This window comes from Hyaena hyaena, unplaced genomic scaffold, assembly GCF_003009895.1.
Source record: "Hyaena hyaena isolate Hyena2069 unplaced genomic scaffold, ASM300989v1 scaffold_206, whole genome shotgun sequence".
NCBI classification, from domain to species: domain Eukaryota; kingdom Metazoa; phylum Chordata; class Mammalia; order Carnivora; family Hyaenidae; genus Hyaena; species Hyaena hyaena.
Genome location: NW_024080840.1, coordinates 175,318 through 193,005, shown reverse-complemented (window position 1 = coordinate 193,005; position 17,688 = coordinate 175,318). Strand labels below are relative to the sequence as shown.

The 17,688-nt window shown below is 40.8% G+C and overlaps 1 protein-coding gene across 1 annotated transcript in view; it reads right to left on the bottom strand.

Annotated features, from left to right (window-relative positions):
• PCSK5 (proprotein convertase subtilisin/kexin type 5) overlaps positions 1–17,688 on the bottom strand; it is a 336,435-nt gene that overhangs the window by 158,160 nt on the left and 160,587 nt on the right. Inside the window, exons 13-15 of the mRNA XM_039242170.1 lie at positions 14,940–15,042; positions 13,458–13,651; positions 3,499–3,583 (exon numbers count right to left, since the gene is read on the bottom strand). Coding sequence (XP_039098101.1) covers positions 3,499–3,583; positions 13,458–13,651; positions 14,940–15,042 — 382 coding nt within the window. The remainder of the gene's footprint in view (positions 1–3,498; positions 3,584–13,457; positions 13,652–14,939; positions 15,043–17,688) is intronic.

Below are 17,688 nucleotides of genomic sequence, written 5' to 3'. Positions count from 1 at the left end.
ATGACCTGAGCCGGAGTCGAATGCTTAACTGACTGAGCCACCCAGGTGCCCCTCTACAGGTTAGTCCTTAAAAGAAAACACAACTTATGACATTTAATATGCAAATATTGCTCACTGAATAGTGTGATCAGAACTATACTTTAGGGTTTGTAATGCTACATCTAGATTAGAAGATACTAGAAGATGGGTATCTAAGCAACAGGGTCGGATGGGTTTTATTCTCTTAGACTCTTTATATTCTCCAGTTCACCTCTTACTTCACTGTGCTTTGTATTTGCATCATACTTGAGAAAGTAAAATTTATTTTTCCCTATGCTTAATAAATTTGAAAAGAACAAAAATAGATTAAAAAAAAAAAAGGATCCCAAACAGTCCGGTTAACATTGTAATCCACTTCCTTCCGGTACTTTATGCATATGTCTTTTTCTGTGTCTGTTTCTTAGCCATGACTGAAAAATTTACAGGTGTCTTGAGGCAAAATGCCCAACCCTCAAAGCCTCTGAGGCAAAGGCAGGCAGGTTCAAGGAGACAGAGGGCAGCGGAACTGAAAGTGGATCCCATTCACAGATCTTACTGGCCAGGGAGAGAAGTTTGAAAAAGCCAATAAAAGGAAATCCTGTCCCTTTTCTGGAGAGCTGGGGAAAAAAGGACGTTGCATCCGATGGGTCCCTTTTGTGGGATGAAAGAAGACCACCAAAAAATGTACCAAAGTTAAAAAAAAAAAAAACCTGCCCCGTTTTTCTAATCAAGGACATTCCTTCTGAGCTTGGCATTTATTCAGCATGAGACAGAGGCTTTCCTGTGCGAGGAAGAAATGAACTTAAGTGCGTCGTGCAATGGACAGCAGTCACTGCACGTCCTGAAGCTTTCTGCAGCTTCTAACATAGAGTGGTGGTGGCACACTTAACCGGCTGCTGCTGTGAACACCTGGGTTCTTCCTGTGATAAACTGCCTAGCTCAGAGCCGTGCTGTCCCTTTTAGAACTGTACTTTTTAGCACACAGGGCCCCCAAGCGCTTAACAAGTGGCTGGTGTGGCCAACGACTGGAATTCTAAATGTTATTTAGTTTTAATTAATTTCAGGGTCGCCTGGGTGGCTCAGTCAGTTAAGCGTCCGACTTCGGCTCAGGTCATGATCTCACGGTTCATGGGTTCGAGCCCCATGTCGGGCTCTGTGCTGACAGCCAGCTCAGAGCCTGGAGTCTGCTTCAGATTCTGTACCTCCCTCTCTCTCTGACCCTCCCCTGCTCACGCTCTCTCTCTCTCTCTCAGAAATAAATAAAAACATAAAAAAAATTAATTTCATTCTACATGTTACAAATTGGCACTCGGTTCAGTTATTGGCAAAGTTCTGAGTAAGTTTGGAACAACGTGGCTACATAAAATCTACTTCAATTTTGTACAATCTAAATGCAGATCTAGTATTGCTCCCTAAAAAATTGCCACCCACATTGAGATGTGGGACGTGCTTCATGGGTAAAATGCACATCAGATTTCGAATATTTGGTATAACAACAATCTGAGTCTTTTATACTGATTACATGTAGAATGACAATATTTTGGATATATTCAGTTAATATATTTTTTAACTTTCACCTGTATCCTTTTGCAGCTTTTAATGTGGCTACTGGCATATTTAAAATGAACATATATGGCTCTCATATTTCTGTTGGAGAGGGCTGGTCACTAACTCTGTAAAATGTTCCCAGAGAAACACAGTTGACTCTTGAAAATGGGTTTGAATTCCATGAGTCCACTTATAAGTGGATTTTTTGGGGATAAATACAGTACAGTACTATAAACGTAGTACCTTAGAATTTTCTTCCCTTTAGGCTTACTTTTTGTAAGACTAGAGCATATAATACATATAACATAAAGTATGTGTTAATTGAGTGTTATTTGTGAGACTTGTGGCCTACAGTGGGCTACTAGTAGTTATGTAGTTAAGAGTAAGTTAAGGAGTTGGGCACCTGGGTAGCTCAGTCAGTTACGTGTCCAACTCTTGATTTTGGCTCAGGTCATGATCTGATGGTTCATGAGATCGAGCCTGGTGTCTGGCTCCAAGCTGACAGAGCAGAGCCTGCTTGGGATTCTCTCTGTCTCTCTCCCTCTCTCTGCCCCTCCCCCACTCTCTCAAAATAAATAAACTTTACAAAAAAAAAAGTAAATTAAGGAGTTAAAAGTTATATGTTATTTTCAACTGCATAGGGCTGATGCCCCTAACCCCTGAACTGTGAAAGGGTCAGTTGTATAGAAAATAATCTTTATTATTTATTTTTTAGTGAGACAGAAACAGAGCATAAGCAGGGAAGGGGCAGAGAGACACACAGAGAAACAGAATCCCATGCAGGCTCCAGGCTCTGAACTGTCAGCACAGAGAGTGACACAGGGCTGGAACTCACAAGCCATGAGAGCATGACCTGAGCCAAAGTTGGACACTTCATCGACTTAGCCACTCAGGTGCCCCTATAGAAAATAATCTTAAATAACCTTTTATTTTTCATGGACCACATGTGTCCCATATTGAAAATAGGTACTTTTTAAATGTTATCACAATTAATCCTATCATAACGCACAAGCTGTGAGATCATGACCTGAGCTGAAGTCAGACACTTAACCAACTGAGCCACCCTGTGCCCCGAGACTGAAAGTCTTGAGATGAAAGGAAATCAAATCAGTACTGAATGCATTTATATATATATAAAAAAGGGCCACAGATAATCTAAATAAAAATGATGTTCTGATATTAATTAGTGTAAAGAATCACCTGCCCAGTCGGCTTCCCCAATCAAAGAAACAGAGGAATTCTCAACACTTAACAGAGACCCAGGGCAACAGGTTTCTAGCTCCCTGTAAACTCAGAGTCCAACTCCTCACCCAACGGAGGATGGTCTGATCTTCTCTGTGGATATCAAGAGGCCACCTAGTTCATTTGAGCTGCATGTTTGTTCTCTTGCAGAATCAATCCGCTATCTGGCTTTAGCAATGAGCAAGTCATCTAGTCAAGAAAAACATCTCCAGGTATTAAATCTCTGTGCATACCGGAGCATAATGGAATCAAGCCTGAGGTACTTCAGATAAGAGAATGATTGGCTATATGGAGAGAAATAATAAAGATAAGGGAATAGTTTCCGACCATCAAAGGAATGAATCAGGAGGATTAAATATAATTCATAGGTATTACTGACACAGTAATCCTTGACGGGCGCACTGCCGGTCAAGAAGCACTAAGAGAGCCTCTAACAGCCATTTTTATTTAGTTGTATCTGGGCCATCTTTTCTGAAGAGGATTTTATTTGGTTTATAAACCTTCCTTAGCCAAGATGGCATCCAATTTTTCACACAGATGCGTAAAGATAATGCAAATAGCAATCAAGTGTTTGAATGGGAGTCAAACCAAGGGTGATGGCGAGAGGATCATTTATTTACATAATTTATTTTATTTATACTGAGAAGCAGCTTGGGCCGTGGTACTTGACGAGATCCTTTGCTCTCTCACCTTAACCCATCCCTGCATTCGGTGCAGTTGTGGAATTCCGTACATGTCTTGCAATTTTCACTGCATTTCCGGCAAAGATTTTTCTCTGTTAAAACACACACGCACACACACACACACACACAAGTAACAAGGTTATAAATGAGTTGGGCAAATGGAGTCCATCAAAGGGGATGGAGATGTTCTAAAGTTTGCTAACGTGCACAATTGTATACATACATCGCCTTGAGCAGAAAACTTCAGGAAAAGCTCTACCCTCAGCATTTGCTATCACTTCTTGGCCAAGCAAACAGAGGTAGGAACCACAGTGCTGGGAAATACTAGGGATCTCTACCATTTTGCAGACAAGAGAGCCACACCCTCTTTATTTCTTAGTTGAATAGCGTATTGGCATTTTCCCTCTTCTTTTTCTCTTTCCCAAGCAGGGTTTCCTGACTTCTGACAAAGACACTGGAATAATACCAGTATATAAGGGTAGAGAAACTGTGGCCATGGAATGGAAAGGTAAACTCCCATGCTCCCAGCATTCAGGACTACTGTGATGAAATGTTAAGAAAAGGGAATCTACATTTAAAATCGCAGGGTAAGGGTTGATGATTTATTTCTTGGGCTGTCTAGAAGAGGGTCTTGTGCTTTATGGTGGCTGGGACATTGACATGTTGTTATAGTTCAGACGGATCTATATTCTAAAGAACAGAAATATATTTGATCAACCAAATATACTACAACTGTGGCTTTCCTGTTTAACACTCAAGACAGATCCCCATTGGAAAAAAATGGCGAATGTGTGTTTATCCTATAGTGAAACATGGTGATTCGTCACACTATGTTAAGGCCTTTAACTTGAGGAAAAAGTTTTCTGGAGACTTGATACCTTCTCTGAGTTGCAGGTGGATTATAACCACACATAGATGTAGGATTGAAGGCAGCTTTGTTCATAAGATTTTTTTCCTTCATCTCCTCTTTAAATGTTGGTGTGTGATCTTCAAGGTTCCTCAGAGAAACACCGCTTTGATGGATTCCTAGAAGGACCTCTGGGAGGCCCACCCCCTCTTTCTCAACTCTGAGCCCCCTGCCATGAAACACAATCTTCTGGTAGTCTTCACATGGTCTTTCCATCACTATGTCAACCTAGATGTGAATTCTGTTTTTATTTTTATTTTTTAATGTTTTTTGTGAATTCTGTTTTTAGCATTTCCAGTGGATAAGCTCAGGGTCTCTGCTCTCCCATTTCTTAAATAAATATCACAACGATGCCGACCTCTCAGCTTGTCTTGAGGGCTTAATGAAATGACTCAAGGGAACTATATGAACTTGAAAGGCACTGTCGGCAATAATTATTACTCGTCATAATCATACCTGATCACTGTAGTATGTAAACAGACTCGTTACGGGAGGAAAATATAACAAAAGTCCATTACACAAAAGGAGAAAGATGCAAAGGCCACTCATATCAGCAAATTAACTGCTTGAACAGCTTTCCTTAATTACATACGTCCCAGGCTCTGGGAAAGCAATGGACACTCACTTATCTTGATCCGATTTTATATCATCTAGAAACAAATTTCTTTCCCAAGAATTTTGATTTTTTTTTCTTGTTTACTTCTTGTTATTATTTCTTGTTTATTTCTGTGGATCCCACAGGCCCCCTTCGCACTCTTAGTTCTCCTTTCTCTATCAGGGTGTAAGCTCATGTTCCAAATCTGGGGGGGAACAATTCAAGGAAATCCCTACCCACTGTTCTGTAGGGTCAGTTGAGAGACCCTATCTGGCTCGTGGAAAAATACGTGGCCTTGAATCAAGGCACTTTGACTTCTTAAGAAGCAACAATATCCACCTCAAAATTCTTGCCTGATTTCATAAAAATAGCTCTTGCTCATTTAAACTTGGGTATTCTTCTTTCTTAGGTTGTGCAGAAGCAGGAAATAGCGTCATCGTGTATCTGGTGTGACACAGTTGTGAGGACGAATTACCAAGTACTTTGAAATAAAGCAAAAGACCCGTGCAGCCCGTTTCAGGGCCATACCAGACCCCTAACAGGTAGGTGTGCCCAAGGTCACTTAATTCTCCAGGGAATGTACCTTTGTCTGTTTTCGTAATGATGGTGGCTTAGGGTCCAAATGCCTTGAAGTTACACATTGATTTACAGATTTTTGTTTGGTAGGGAAAGTTGCAAATGATTTCTGTTTAAAAAGAGTCTCCCCCACCCCCAGTTCTAGTGGTATTGCCATGTAGGGAATTATTTATTTTTTAATTGAAGTAGAATTAACATACAATGTTATATTAGTTGCAGTTATAGAGTATATTGATTTGGCAATTCCATATATGACTCAGGGTTCACCATGATAAGTATAGCCAGATCTGCCACCATAAAGTTATTACAGTATTTTTGACTATATCCCTGAGCTGCACTTTCCATCTTTACGATATAACCTGAAGTCTATGCCTCCTAATCCCCTTTATCTGTTTTGCCCATCCCTCCACCCACCCCTGCTCTGGGCAACCCCCCGTAGTTCTCTGTATTTAGGAGTCTGTTTATTCTTTAGGTTTTGTATTTGAGAGTCTACATGTAAGTGAAATCAGATGGTGTTTGTCTTTCTCCATCTGATGTATTTCACTTGGTGTAACACCCTAATAAGTCCATCCACGTTGTCATAAATTCTAGGATCTCACTGTCTTTTATGGCTGAGTAATAGTTCACTATATATATCTACCACATTTTTTTTTTTTTTTGGCCCTCAGGTAACAAATTTGTATAAGTTTTTAATTCCAGTGTAGTTAATAGACATGTTATATTAGTTTCAGGCCCACAACGTAGTGATTCAACACTTCCATACATGACCCAGTGCTCATCGACAATGCTCCTTAATCCTGATTGCCCATTTTTTGTCCATTCCCCACTCCCTGCCCTGTAACTATCAGTTTGTTCTCTATAATTTAGAGTTTATTTCTTGATCTCTCTCTCTCCCCTCTGCTCATTTGTTTTGTTTTTTGAATTCCACATGTGAGTGAAATCCTATGGTATTTGTCTGACTGACCTATTTTGCTTAGCATTATACTTTCTGTTCCATCCATGTTGTTGCAAATGGCAAGATTTCATTCTTTTTTATGGCTGAATGATATTCCATTGTGTATATTTGTGTGTGTGTGTGTGTGTGTGTGTATACATACAGATACCACATCTTCTTATCCATTCATCTGTTGATGAATACTTGAGTTGCTTCCATAGCTTGGCTATTGTAAATGATGCTGCAATAAACACAGATGTGCGTGTATCTTTTTAGTTTTTTGTTTTCTTTGGGTAAATACACAGTAGTGGGATTACTGGATTGTATGGTATTTCTGTTTTTAATATTTTGAGGAAGCCCCATACTGTTTTCCAGTGGTTACACCAACTTACATCCCCACTGCAGGGCATGAGGGTTCTCTTTTCTCCACATCTTCGCTAGCATGTGTTTTTTGATAAGGACTGGTGTCCTTGATCGCCGTTCTAAAAGGTGTGAGGTGATCTCTCATTGTGGTTTTGATTTGCATTTCCCTCAGTCGTGTTGAACATCTTTTCACATGCCTGTTGGCCATCTGTAAGTCTTCTTTGGGAAAATGTCTAATCAGATCCTCTGCCCATTTTTTTTGGATTGCATTTTTGGCATTGAGTTATAGAAGTTCTTTATATATTTTAGATATTAATCCCTCATCAGATGCATCATTCGCAAAATATCTTGTCCTATTCCCTAGGTTGCTTTTATTTTGTTGATGGTTTCCTTTACTGTCAAAAAGCTTTTTATTTTGGTGCAGGTCTACTACAGTGTGTTTTTGCTGCTGTTTCTTGTGCCTGAAGACACAGATCCATAAATATGTTGCTAAGGGCAATGTTCAAGAGGTTACTGCCTGTGTTTTCTTTTAGATTTTTATGGTTCCATGTCTCACATTTAGGTTTTTAACCATTTTGAGTTTACTTTTGTATATGGTGTTAAAAAGTGGTCCAGTTGCATTCTTTTGCATGCAGCTGTCCAGTTTTCCCAGCACCAGTAATTGGAGAGATTATCTTTTCCCTGTTGTATATTCATGCCTCCTTTGTCACAGATTAATTGACCAAATAGATGTTGGTTTATTTCTGGGTTTTCTATCTTATTTCAATGTGCCAGCACCATGCCGTTTTGATTACCATAGCTTTGTAGTATCTCTCAAAATCTGGGACTGTGTTACCTCCAGCTTTGTTCTTCTTTCTCAAGATGACTTTGGCTATTCAGGGTCTTTTGTGGTTCCATACACATTTTAGGATTATTTGCTGTTCTCCTGTGGAAAACACTCTTGGTATTTTGATAAGAGTTGCAATAAATCTGTAGATTACTTTGGGTAGTACAAACATTTTAACAGTGTTTTTCCAATTCATGAGCATGGTATATCTTTCTGTTTGTGATCTCTTCAATTCCTTTCATCAATGTCTTACAGTTTTCAGAATGTAGGTCTTTCATCTCCTTGATTAAATTTGTTCCTAGGCATTTTATTCTTTTTGGTGCAACTACAAATGAGAGTGTTTTCCTAGTTTCTCTTTCTGCAACTTCATTATTAGTGTATAGAAATGCCACATATTTCTGTATATTAACTTTACATCCTGAATTTCACTGATTTCATTTATCAGTTCCAATAGTTTTTTGGTGAAGCCTTTAGCATTTTCTGTGTATAGTATCATGTCATCTGCACGTAGTAACAGTTTAAATTCTTCCATACCATTTTGGACATCTTTTATTTCTTTTTCTTGTCTGACTGCTGCAGGTAGGTTTTCCAATATTATGTTGAATAAAAGTGGTAAGAATGGACATCCTTGTCTTGTTTTTGACCTTAGGGGGAAAGTTCTCAATTTTCATCATTGAGTATGATGTTAGCTATGGGTTTTATTATGACTTTTATTATGTTGAGGTATGGTCCCTCTAACCTGAGGTTGAGAGTTTTTAAATTAATGGGTATTTTATTTTGTCAGATGCTTTTTCTGTTTCTGTTGAGATAATCCATATGTTTCTTTCTCCTTCCTCTTATTTAGGTGCTATATTGATTGATTTGTGAATATTGAACCACACTTGTCTCTATGGAATAAATCCCACTTGATTGTGCTAAACTATTTTTTAAACATATTATTGAATTTGGTTTGTTTTTTTGTTTTGAGGATTTTTGTATCTGTGTTCATCAGAGATATTGGTCTGTAGTGTGTGTGTGTGTGTGTCTTTATCTGGTTCTGGGATCAAGGTAATGCTGGCCTCATAAATGAATTTATGTTTTCCTTTCTCTTCTATTTTTTGGAATCATTTGAGAAGAATCTGTATTGGTATTACCTCTTGATGAAATGTTTTGTAGAATTCACCTATGAATACATCTGGTCTTTGATTTTTGTTTGTTGGATTTTTGTCTTGTTTTCTGCTGATTCCATTTCATTACTAGTAATTGGTCTATTCAGAGTGCCTATTTGTTCCTAATTTAGTTTTGGAAATTGTATGTTACTGGGAATTTATCCATTTCTTCTATACTGTCCATAGATCATTTTTCAACATTCTCTTACAATTCTTTGTATTTCTGTAATACTATTTCTCCTCCTTGATTACTGACTTTATTTGAGTCTTCTCTCTTTTTCTCTTGATAAGTCTGGCTAAAGATTTATCAGTTCTGTTTAACTTTTCAAAGAACCAGGTCTTGGTGTCATTGATCTTTTCTTGTTTTTTGGGTTTCTATTTATATCTGCTTCTAGACTTTATTACTTCCTTCTACCAGCTTTGGACTTTGTTCTTCCTTTTTTAGTTCCTTTAGGTGTGAGTTAGGTTCTTTATATGATATTTTCCTGGTTTATGAAGGTAGGCCTATAGCACTATTAATTTCCTCTTAGAACTGCTCTTGCGGATTCCCAAAGATTTTGGACTATCGTGCTTTCATTTGTCTTCATGCATCTTTTGATTGAGTCTTTTGTTTTTTCATTGACCCACTGGTTAATGAATAGCATATTCTTTAATCTCCATGTATTTTTTTCCATTTTTTCCCCAACTCTTTAAGTTGGGAAACATGTTTGATAGGATTTCATTCTTCTTAAATACAGTGAGTGTTTTATGGCCTAACATGTATCCCAGAGAATGTGTCATGGGCACTTGAAAATAATGTGTATTGCTATCCTGAGTCTTTGTTCTTTTTTTCACTTTCATTTGCATAGTACATGTTTTTTCATATATTCACTTTCAGTCTGTATGTGTTGGTAGGACTGAAGGGAGTCTCTTGCAAGCAGCATATAGATGGTTATTTTCTTATTCACGTATTCAATCACTATATGTTTTTTGGTTGGAGCGTTTAGTTTGTTTACATTTAAGTTTTTTTTTTTTTTTTTAATCTAACAAGTGTGAGCAGGGGAGAGGGACAGAGGGAGAGAGAGACAGAGTCAACCAGGCTCCCTGTTCAGTGTGGGGCCCAACGTGGAGCTCAATCCCATGACCCTGGGATCATGCCCTGAACTGAAATCAACAGTCAGATGCTCAACTGACTGAGCCACCAAGGCACCCTAGTCTGTTTACATTTAGAGTAATTATTATAGAGAGGGACTTTTTCCCCTTTTGTGAATTATATTCTGGTTGTTTTTGTAGATCTTCTCAATTCCTTTCTTTTTCTCTTACTCTCTTGTGGTTTGACGGTTTTCCTTTGTATATGGTTGGATTCCCGTGTGTGTATGTGTGTATTACAGGTTTTTGATTTGTGGTTACCATTTGGTTCATAAATAACATGTGTACGGTTCATAATCATTTAAGTTCAAATATATACTAAAACTACCAAAATTTACTATTCCTGGCATGTTTTATGTAGGTGGTGACTTACTTTACATCTTTTTATTTTGTTCTCCCTTGGTTAATTTTTTAGATCTCGATTTCACTTTTGTGTTTTAATCTCCACAATTCTTTATAAGTGATTAATCTATTACCTTTACTGTATGTTTCCTTTTACTTACAAGTTTTTTTCTTTTATAATTTTCCTTTTGTAATTTTATGATAGGCCGTAGCAATGGCCTATTCTTTCCACTTAAATAATTTGTTTTAACATTTCTTGTAAGGCTGATTTAGTGCTGATGAACTCCTTTACCTTTTCTTAGTCAGGAAAACATTTTCTTTCTGTTTTGAATGATATCCCTGTTCAGTAGAGTATTCTTGGTTGTAGTTTTATTTTGTTTGTTTATGTGAGCACTTTGACTATAGCACGCTAGGCCCCTTTGGCTATCAGCTGATTTGCTTTCTTCTTGCTGCTTTAAAAATTCTCTTTATAATTACTTTTTGCCATTTTAATTATTATGTATCTTGGTGTGGACCTCATTATATTCATCTGGTTAGGGGCTCTTTGTACTACCTGGACCTGGATGTCTGTTGTTTTTCCCATGTTGGGAAAGTTTTCAGCTATTATGTCTTCAAATAAGTTTTCTGCCTCTCTCTCTCTCCCCTCCTTCTGGGATCCCTAAAGTGTGCATGTTATTATGCTTGATGATGCTACAGAGTTCCCCTAACCTAGTCTCATTTTTAATTCTTTATTCTTAGTGTTTTCAGCTTGGTTGTTTTCTATTACCCTGTCTTCCATATCACTGATCTATTCTTCTGCGTCTTCTAATCTGTTGTTGATTTCATTTAGTGTATTTTTATTTCAGTTGTTAAATTCTTCAGCTCTGACTGGGTTCTTTCCTTTTAAGACCCTCTGCTCTTTTCTCAAGTATCTTGGTGATCGTTACTTTGAATTCTTTATCAGATATATTGCTTATTTCCATTTCATTTAGCTCTTTTGCTGTGATTTTGTCTTTTTTTCCCACTTGGGACATATTCCTCTTTTTCCTCAGTTTTTTTCTACCTCTGTTTTTAATGTAGTGGGACAGCCAGCTACGTCTCCTGGTCCTGAAAGTAGTGGCCTGTGTACAAGTGGTCTTGTGGTGTCCTACAGGGTAATCCTGCCTGGTCATCAGACAAGGGTGTCCTCTGTGTGGCCTGCACCCCTGTTGTGGCTGAGTCACAGCTGCCTTCAGCCCAGTCTGCTGTGATGATCCACTCTGCCTACTAGGAGCGCGTGGGGCAGGGTTTGCCCCCTGTGCTCTCGAGAGGCTTGTCTGTAGCAGCCACAGGGTTGGGCCAGCAGTGAGCCTTGCTGTCTGCAGTTATCCCCTCGGCCGCAGCTACAGGTGCACTGAAGGGTAGGGCTTCCTTCTTGCCCAGCCAGCTGTGAGGCTCCACAACAGGAAAGGCAAGTGTGTTGTCATGTGGGCTGATCTCCTATCCAGGGCATGAGTCATTTTGGAGTGGCGCCCTCCAAGCGGGTCTGGTGAGACAGAAGCCACTTTGTAGGGAGGACTGCTGAGTTGGGGTGGACGGGGAAGGGCGCATGGTGCTATAGCCAAGTAGATGGAGAGTGTTGATGCCACCTCTCCCAAACATCCAGCTATCTAGGGCTGGGGGAAGGGGAGGGGAATGGCACCCACCAGCACTTTTGTTTCTAGAGCAATATTCTCTACATCCCTGCCCCACCAGGACAGATTAGTCACCACATCTCCTTCATGTGTAGCCCAGTGCTACTTCTGCGCTTTCTTGGCTGAGTCACTTAGTATGCAGGGACTTTTAAGGAGGGGACTCAGTTTCCTATTGCCCTCAGGCTCTCCTGGAACAAAGTTGCATGAAAGTTAAGATGTGCTGGTTTTTAAAGACAGACGTTGGGGGAGCCCATCTTCCCAGTGCTGGGGGTGCCTAGTGTGGGCTCAGATTGTCTTGCTCCTTCATGCCTGTGATGTCCCTCCTGTTTGTAGGGTGAGTGGCACCAGGGGTTTGCTTTCTACCCAGGTCTCCATTCTTCATCCCCTTTTGAGCTGGCCTTCTCTCTCGAATTAACTGGGGAAGGTCTGCTCTGCCAGGTTTCCGGTCATTTTCAGAGCTGGTGGTACAAATGTGGCTTCTACCTCAGTGTGTCTGAGGGACAAGGTGAGTTCAGGACCCTCCTACGCTACCTCCTCAGCTCTCTTTGAAAATTATTCAGTTTTGTCTGTAACTCAGCAAACAGATATCATTTTGCCTTTCCTAGTGGACTGTCTAGAATATCTGATAGGCTTCGCCTCCATTCATCACTTTGTAGGTTTCCTCATTGACGGCTCTTCATGTCATTGACATGTGTTTATTCCATATTCACATGGAAGTGTTGTTTCCTAATCTTTTTGAAAAATACACCCTGATACCCATAGGCCTGATTCCTTTGGTTAGTGTGTAGAAAAGAGAAGGCTTGGCCGCTTGCCTTTGACAGTCTGCTGACATTGGCCTGTGGCTAGTATCTGGGAACTTGGATTTCAGGAGGGTTTCTACCACCCTAACTGATATGTGTGGCTCATGCAGCTTAAACTGTACAAACAATATGGTTTATGCTGGACATCTGTTTTCCTTATGGGAGTCTGGAATTTTGTTGTGTGTCAGGTAGAGGGCGTCTTCATGACCACAGCCATGGGCCCTGAGACTCTGACGAGGTTCCCTGGGAGACTGCATTTCACCTATGTTGTAATAAATTGTTGCTGGAGGCTTTAAATGCATCCTGTGTGACTTCCCCGGGACAAAACTCTCGGACGCTTGTGCCGTTTTCTGCGGACCTGGTCCTACATGCCTCTTCCTGATTTTATTTCATGCCTTTTTGCTGTGATAAGTTGTAACGATGAGCTCGTGAATACAGATATACTAAGTCTTGCGGGTCCTCGTGGCCAATCACTGAATCTGGGGATGGGCCTGAGGACGCCCTGATACTGACAAGCATTTTTACATAAATTATCTTGTACAGAAACTGTTACAAATTCACTTTTACAATTCTAACATGTTCTCTTAAAAGTTGGTTAGATCCTGTTTGACATAACCTCGATTTCCCTTCTAATGTCATTCAAATGAAAACCTTGTCTTTCCTCTCTGATTCGCAAATATTGGCCCTCTACTCACTGGTGTCCTGGTATGAGCCGTCGGGGCAGTGGGTAACACAGCTGTTGATTTCTTCATCAAGGAAGTATCCGTATTTACAGGACAGACACTGGTCACCGTGGCTCCCAAAGCAGGACTCGCAGTTGGGGGCACACTTTCTGCATCGCTTCTTGTCGGCGTGGTAGTTGCCGGGGGGGCAACTGGAGACACAGACCCTGGTTGTGGGATGAGAGGAAAGGAGGGCAGCAGCATGAGAGAGTCGGTGCACTTAGAAGCTCAGCGAACAGTGGGCCTCAGTCTTAAAACCCTTTTTAAACAATTATGGTAACACCATAACCAAAGAGCCAATTCCTGTTGGTTGAAGCTTTGTCCCCGAGGAGGGAGCTGAGGTAGCAACGCAATCACACGACATCAAGTCTGCCAAGCGGGGCATGTCTCCGTCCAAACCATCTTCCAGTCCGGATCTAGCTCTTTAAAGGGGATGATGGTTCGAAATGGAGTCTCAAGAGGAAGGTAGGAACACTGGGTTGAAGGGAAGTTAGGTGGCAACCGTGACACTACACAAAGAGGTTGCTAATAAGGGGCTACTTCCGGTTCTGTGTGTTGTCATATGGATCCCACTGTGTGCTAGTGGGAGGGTGGTTTGCTATCGTCAAAATTAATATAAATATATTTAAACTTGGTTGGTTATGATCAACTTAAAAAAAATAACTTCCTCGTTTGCCCACAGTCAAAGGACGGCACTTTATTGACTCCTTCAACAAATATTTACGGAGCACCAAATCAACTGTCAGCCATTTTGCTGGTCTACGGTAATGAGAGGTACTGAAGGAGCCAAGGGCCTCTCCTTGAAGGGATTTAAATTCCAGCATGGATGTAAACAGGAACTAGAACATGTCTGGGTGCGTCTGCATGACTGAAGTGTGGATTTGCTGCAAGTCAGCTCCCTTGGTTAAGTTTTCCCTGAAGGAGGAAGGCAAAGGGGTCAGGGCTGTGAGCGGGGCCTCCAGGGCATGGCCTCTGATGGGCCACACTGTCTTCAGAAGCCAAGGGCTCACAGTTACAGAGTCCCATCAGGTCGCCCTCTGCCCAGAGGGCAACGGTGAGGAGAAACCGGACGCAGCAGCTTTGCCACATCAAGGGCTTGCATAATGGGGACCGCGGGACAGCACCTGTTTGGCCCTACATGGGCATGTCGTGAAGAGCAAACATAGCTGTAGCATCAGACATCCACAGAATGGAAAGGTCTCGAGGGGGAAGACCAGTCAGTCCCGTGTGGAGCTAGTCCCTCCCCACCATCCTTCCAAATATGAGAACAGGCGTTTGAGCCGGACAGCATACAGGTGCCCTTTGATGCAGTGTCAGCTTCTCCAGGCCAGGAGGTGGTGGTCGGCCAGTGCTTGGGTCCCAGTGGCTGAACATCACAGATGCTGTTCAAGTGCACCCCGTGGGAGCCCCCAGGGCATGCTGGGGGAGGGGGTCTGACTCAGCGTCTGTTCTTACCTGGTGTTGTTTTTCAGTTTGTAGTAGTAGTGCAAGCAGTCACTGCAGTGGTCCGGGCCTGGTCCGTCACAGCCAACCTCGCTGCACTCAGGGTCACAGGGGCCTTCGCACAAAAATTGAAAACAACACTTGGAGACCGTGGTCTGAAAGCAGGTCAGTTTTACCTTGAATTTGGTATAAAATAAGACTTTTGTGTTTTCTTCCTGCAGTGAGAGTTTCTTTAATATGGCTGTCGGCCCAGAGATGAACTCTTGACTTTTGGTGGGGGAGGGGAACCTCAATTACATAAGTATCAAGAATATAAATCCAGTCATGGTCTGGTCTTCAAAAAAAGCACATATGGCTGCCTTGTGGGAGATAACAAAAATCTCAGAATTCGAATGAACAAAGCCACTGTAGCAAGTGGGAAAGCACTGACTGCAATTAAATATGCATAATGATAAAAACGTCAGATTTATAGAAAAATGAGAAGCTAAGCTGTTGACAGAAAAGAAAGCAAATTTATTATTCAATGCCTAGAGCAGATTGTCTGGCTTGCCCAAGGTCATTAAAACCACTGAATACCTCTGAGATACTGAGCCAGCAAGAAACATCATTATGGCATCTGGTGCAAGCTTATCGGTATCTGGTCTTGGATTACAAAGCAGGTACTTGAGGCACAGAGAATAGATTTAAAATTGCGTCCTACCCATAGGCCAGTGGGCAGCTCAACAAAAGAAAACTACACATAAATTTTAAAAAATGCAAGCGAGTTTCAAGAATTCCAGACTTAGGATCAAGGTTGCTAATCGCTCGTGACATATTCTTTGGGACAGAGTTAGAGAGAATGCCCAGGCAGGGGGGTGGGGCGGGGACCCAAAACAGAAAGATGGAAGTTTTTATAATTGATGCAAAGCTTTTTAATGACATGCGCAAGTTATAGGCCTGTTGCTTGCTTGAACTAATTCCCTGTTTCCTCGTTCTCCACATTTTAGGACATTTGGTCTCATAATCTTCAAGCTCTTGCCTGCTGAAAAGTCACGTGATTTTAACTAGCAACAAACATAGTGCGTGGAATGTACAAACAGTAAGTTGATACATCAGAAATGTCTGAACCGTATTTATTTTAATCAAAAGGATTTACTGGTGAACCTTGATCTCCCTTAGTCATTATGGGACTGTGTCCTACAGTTACCGAGTTGAAATGTAAAGTGGTAGAAACAGGGAGGAAAGACACAGAGAAAAATCTCTCAGTTTTCCGGTGAGAAAACACGCTTTCCAAGCGGTAGAGTGGCTTGGCCAGTCCCCTCTGAAAGGGTAGAAAATCAGGTCCTAGAGAGGACCTTGAAATAGATTTCTGAGTAGTCACAAGAGTCCTTTGACAGCACTGCTTATGTCTGTTTCCTCTGAGCCTTAAAACTGACCTCTAAATAAAATTCCACAGCTAGGACAACTTGGGACACTGCAGCTACCTGCTCTGATCCATGAGGAGAGGGTATCTCTGTGGTGTTGTATAAGGGGTGAGGTTGAGCCAGCTGTGGGTCCTTGGAATCTGATGAAACGTTACAGGGATCTGGTTATGATAATGCCATCTGCGCCTCTAGACAGGCTGGCTTCTTCATGAAGGTGAAAGTCACAGCTCTGAAGGAAAGGAACCCTGGGTGGCCCTCAATTTTCACCAGATGATTTCTGCAATTAAAAAAACACCCCCAAACTTACTCTTGATACATGCCAAAGGGCTCGGCAGGGCAAGTGCACATACTGTGCTGTTTCTTTTATAATCTTAAACCGTCCCAGATGCAGTTGAGCATTTTAGTTTGCAAGGTAATAAAGAAATAATCGTCTTTGTTCTCTAACAAGTGCCAGTGTGGACGTTTTAGAAATGGAAGGAGAAAAACCATGAACTGTTTGTTCAGAATTTTAACGTTACCAAAATTTGAATTGGAAACATACCAGAAGGCGGCATAGAGCAACAGGTAATTACTCTGCTCAGTTTACGTTTTTGGATATCCTTTCTCCTATCAGAGAAGATGAAATGGTTTGCTAGCTATAATGTGAATAGTGATGTTACAAGCTCAAAGCAAAATAGGACAAGATTTAACACAATCAAGCTCTCATTAGCCCAACTGGATTATCCAAACTTATGATGGACTCTGGGATACTATCTGTTTAGAATAGAAGGCACCACATGCATGTTTAAGATATTCTGTTAAGGTAATTAATGAAGTAATTTCATCTTTAGTATCGAGAAAAAGAATCTCAAAGAGCTCCAGAAAAAGAAACCAATTCTCATCTAAAGGCACATTAAACTGCTCTTGACAAACAGTTCTCTCTTAGGCGAAGCTTTATTCATTAAGTATTATATCCTATCCCAGAAAAACTGAATGCTCCTATAAATGGTAGTCAATGCAACAAGACAAATCAGAGATATACCTCAAAGGAGGAACAACAATTACAGCTGATATGGCTACCATACCTAAACTGCCCCAGAAAAATAAACATATAAATTAGAGAGTTGAGCAGAATGGCCAGATATAAGATAAATATGCAACAGCCAATAGGTTTCTTAGATACCAGCATATACTGGTTAGAAAAAAGGCCTCTTTTCCATCACAATAGCAACAAGACCCCAAAATACATACGAGTAATACATACAATGACAAGATCATGGTGTGTGTTTCTGATGGAAAGACTGTATATTGTAAACACATTTCTTACCCCCCGCCAAAAATAAAAACAAAAACAAAAACAAAAAACCCAACCAATGATC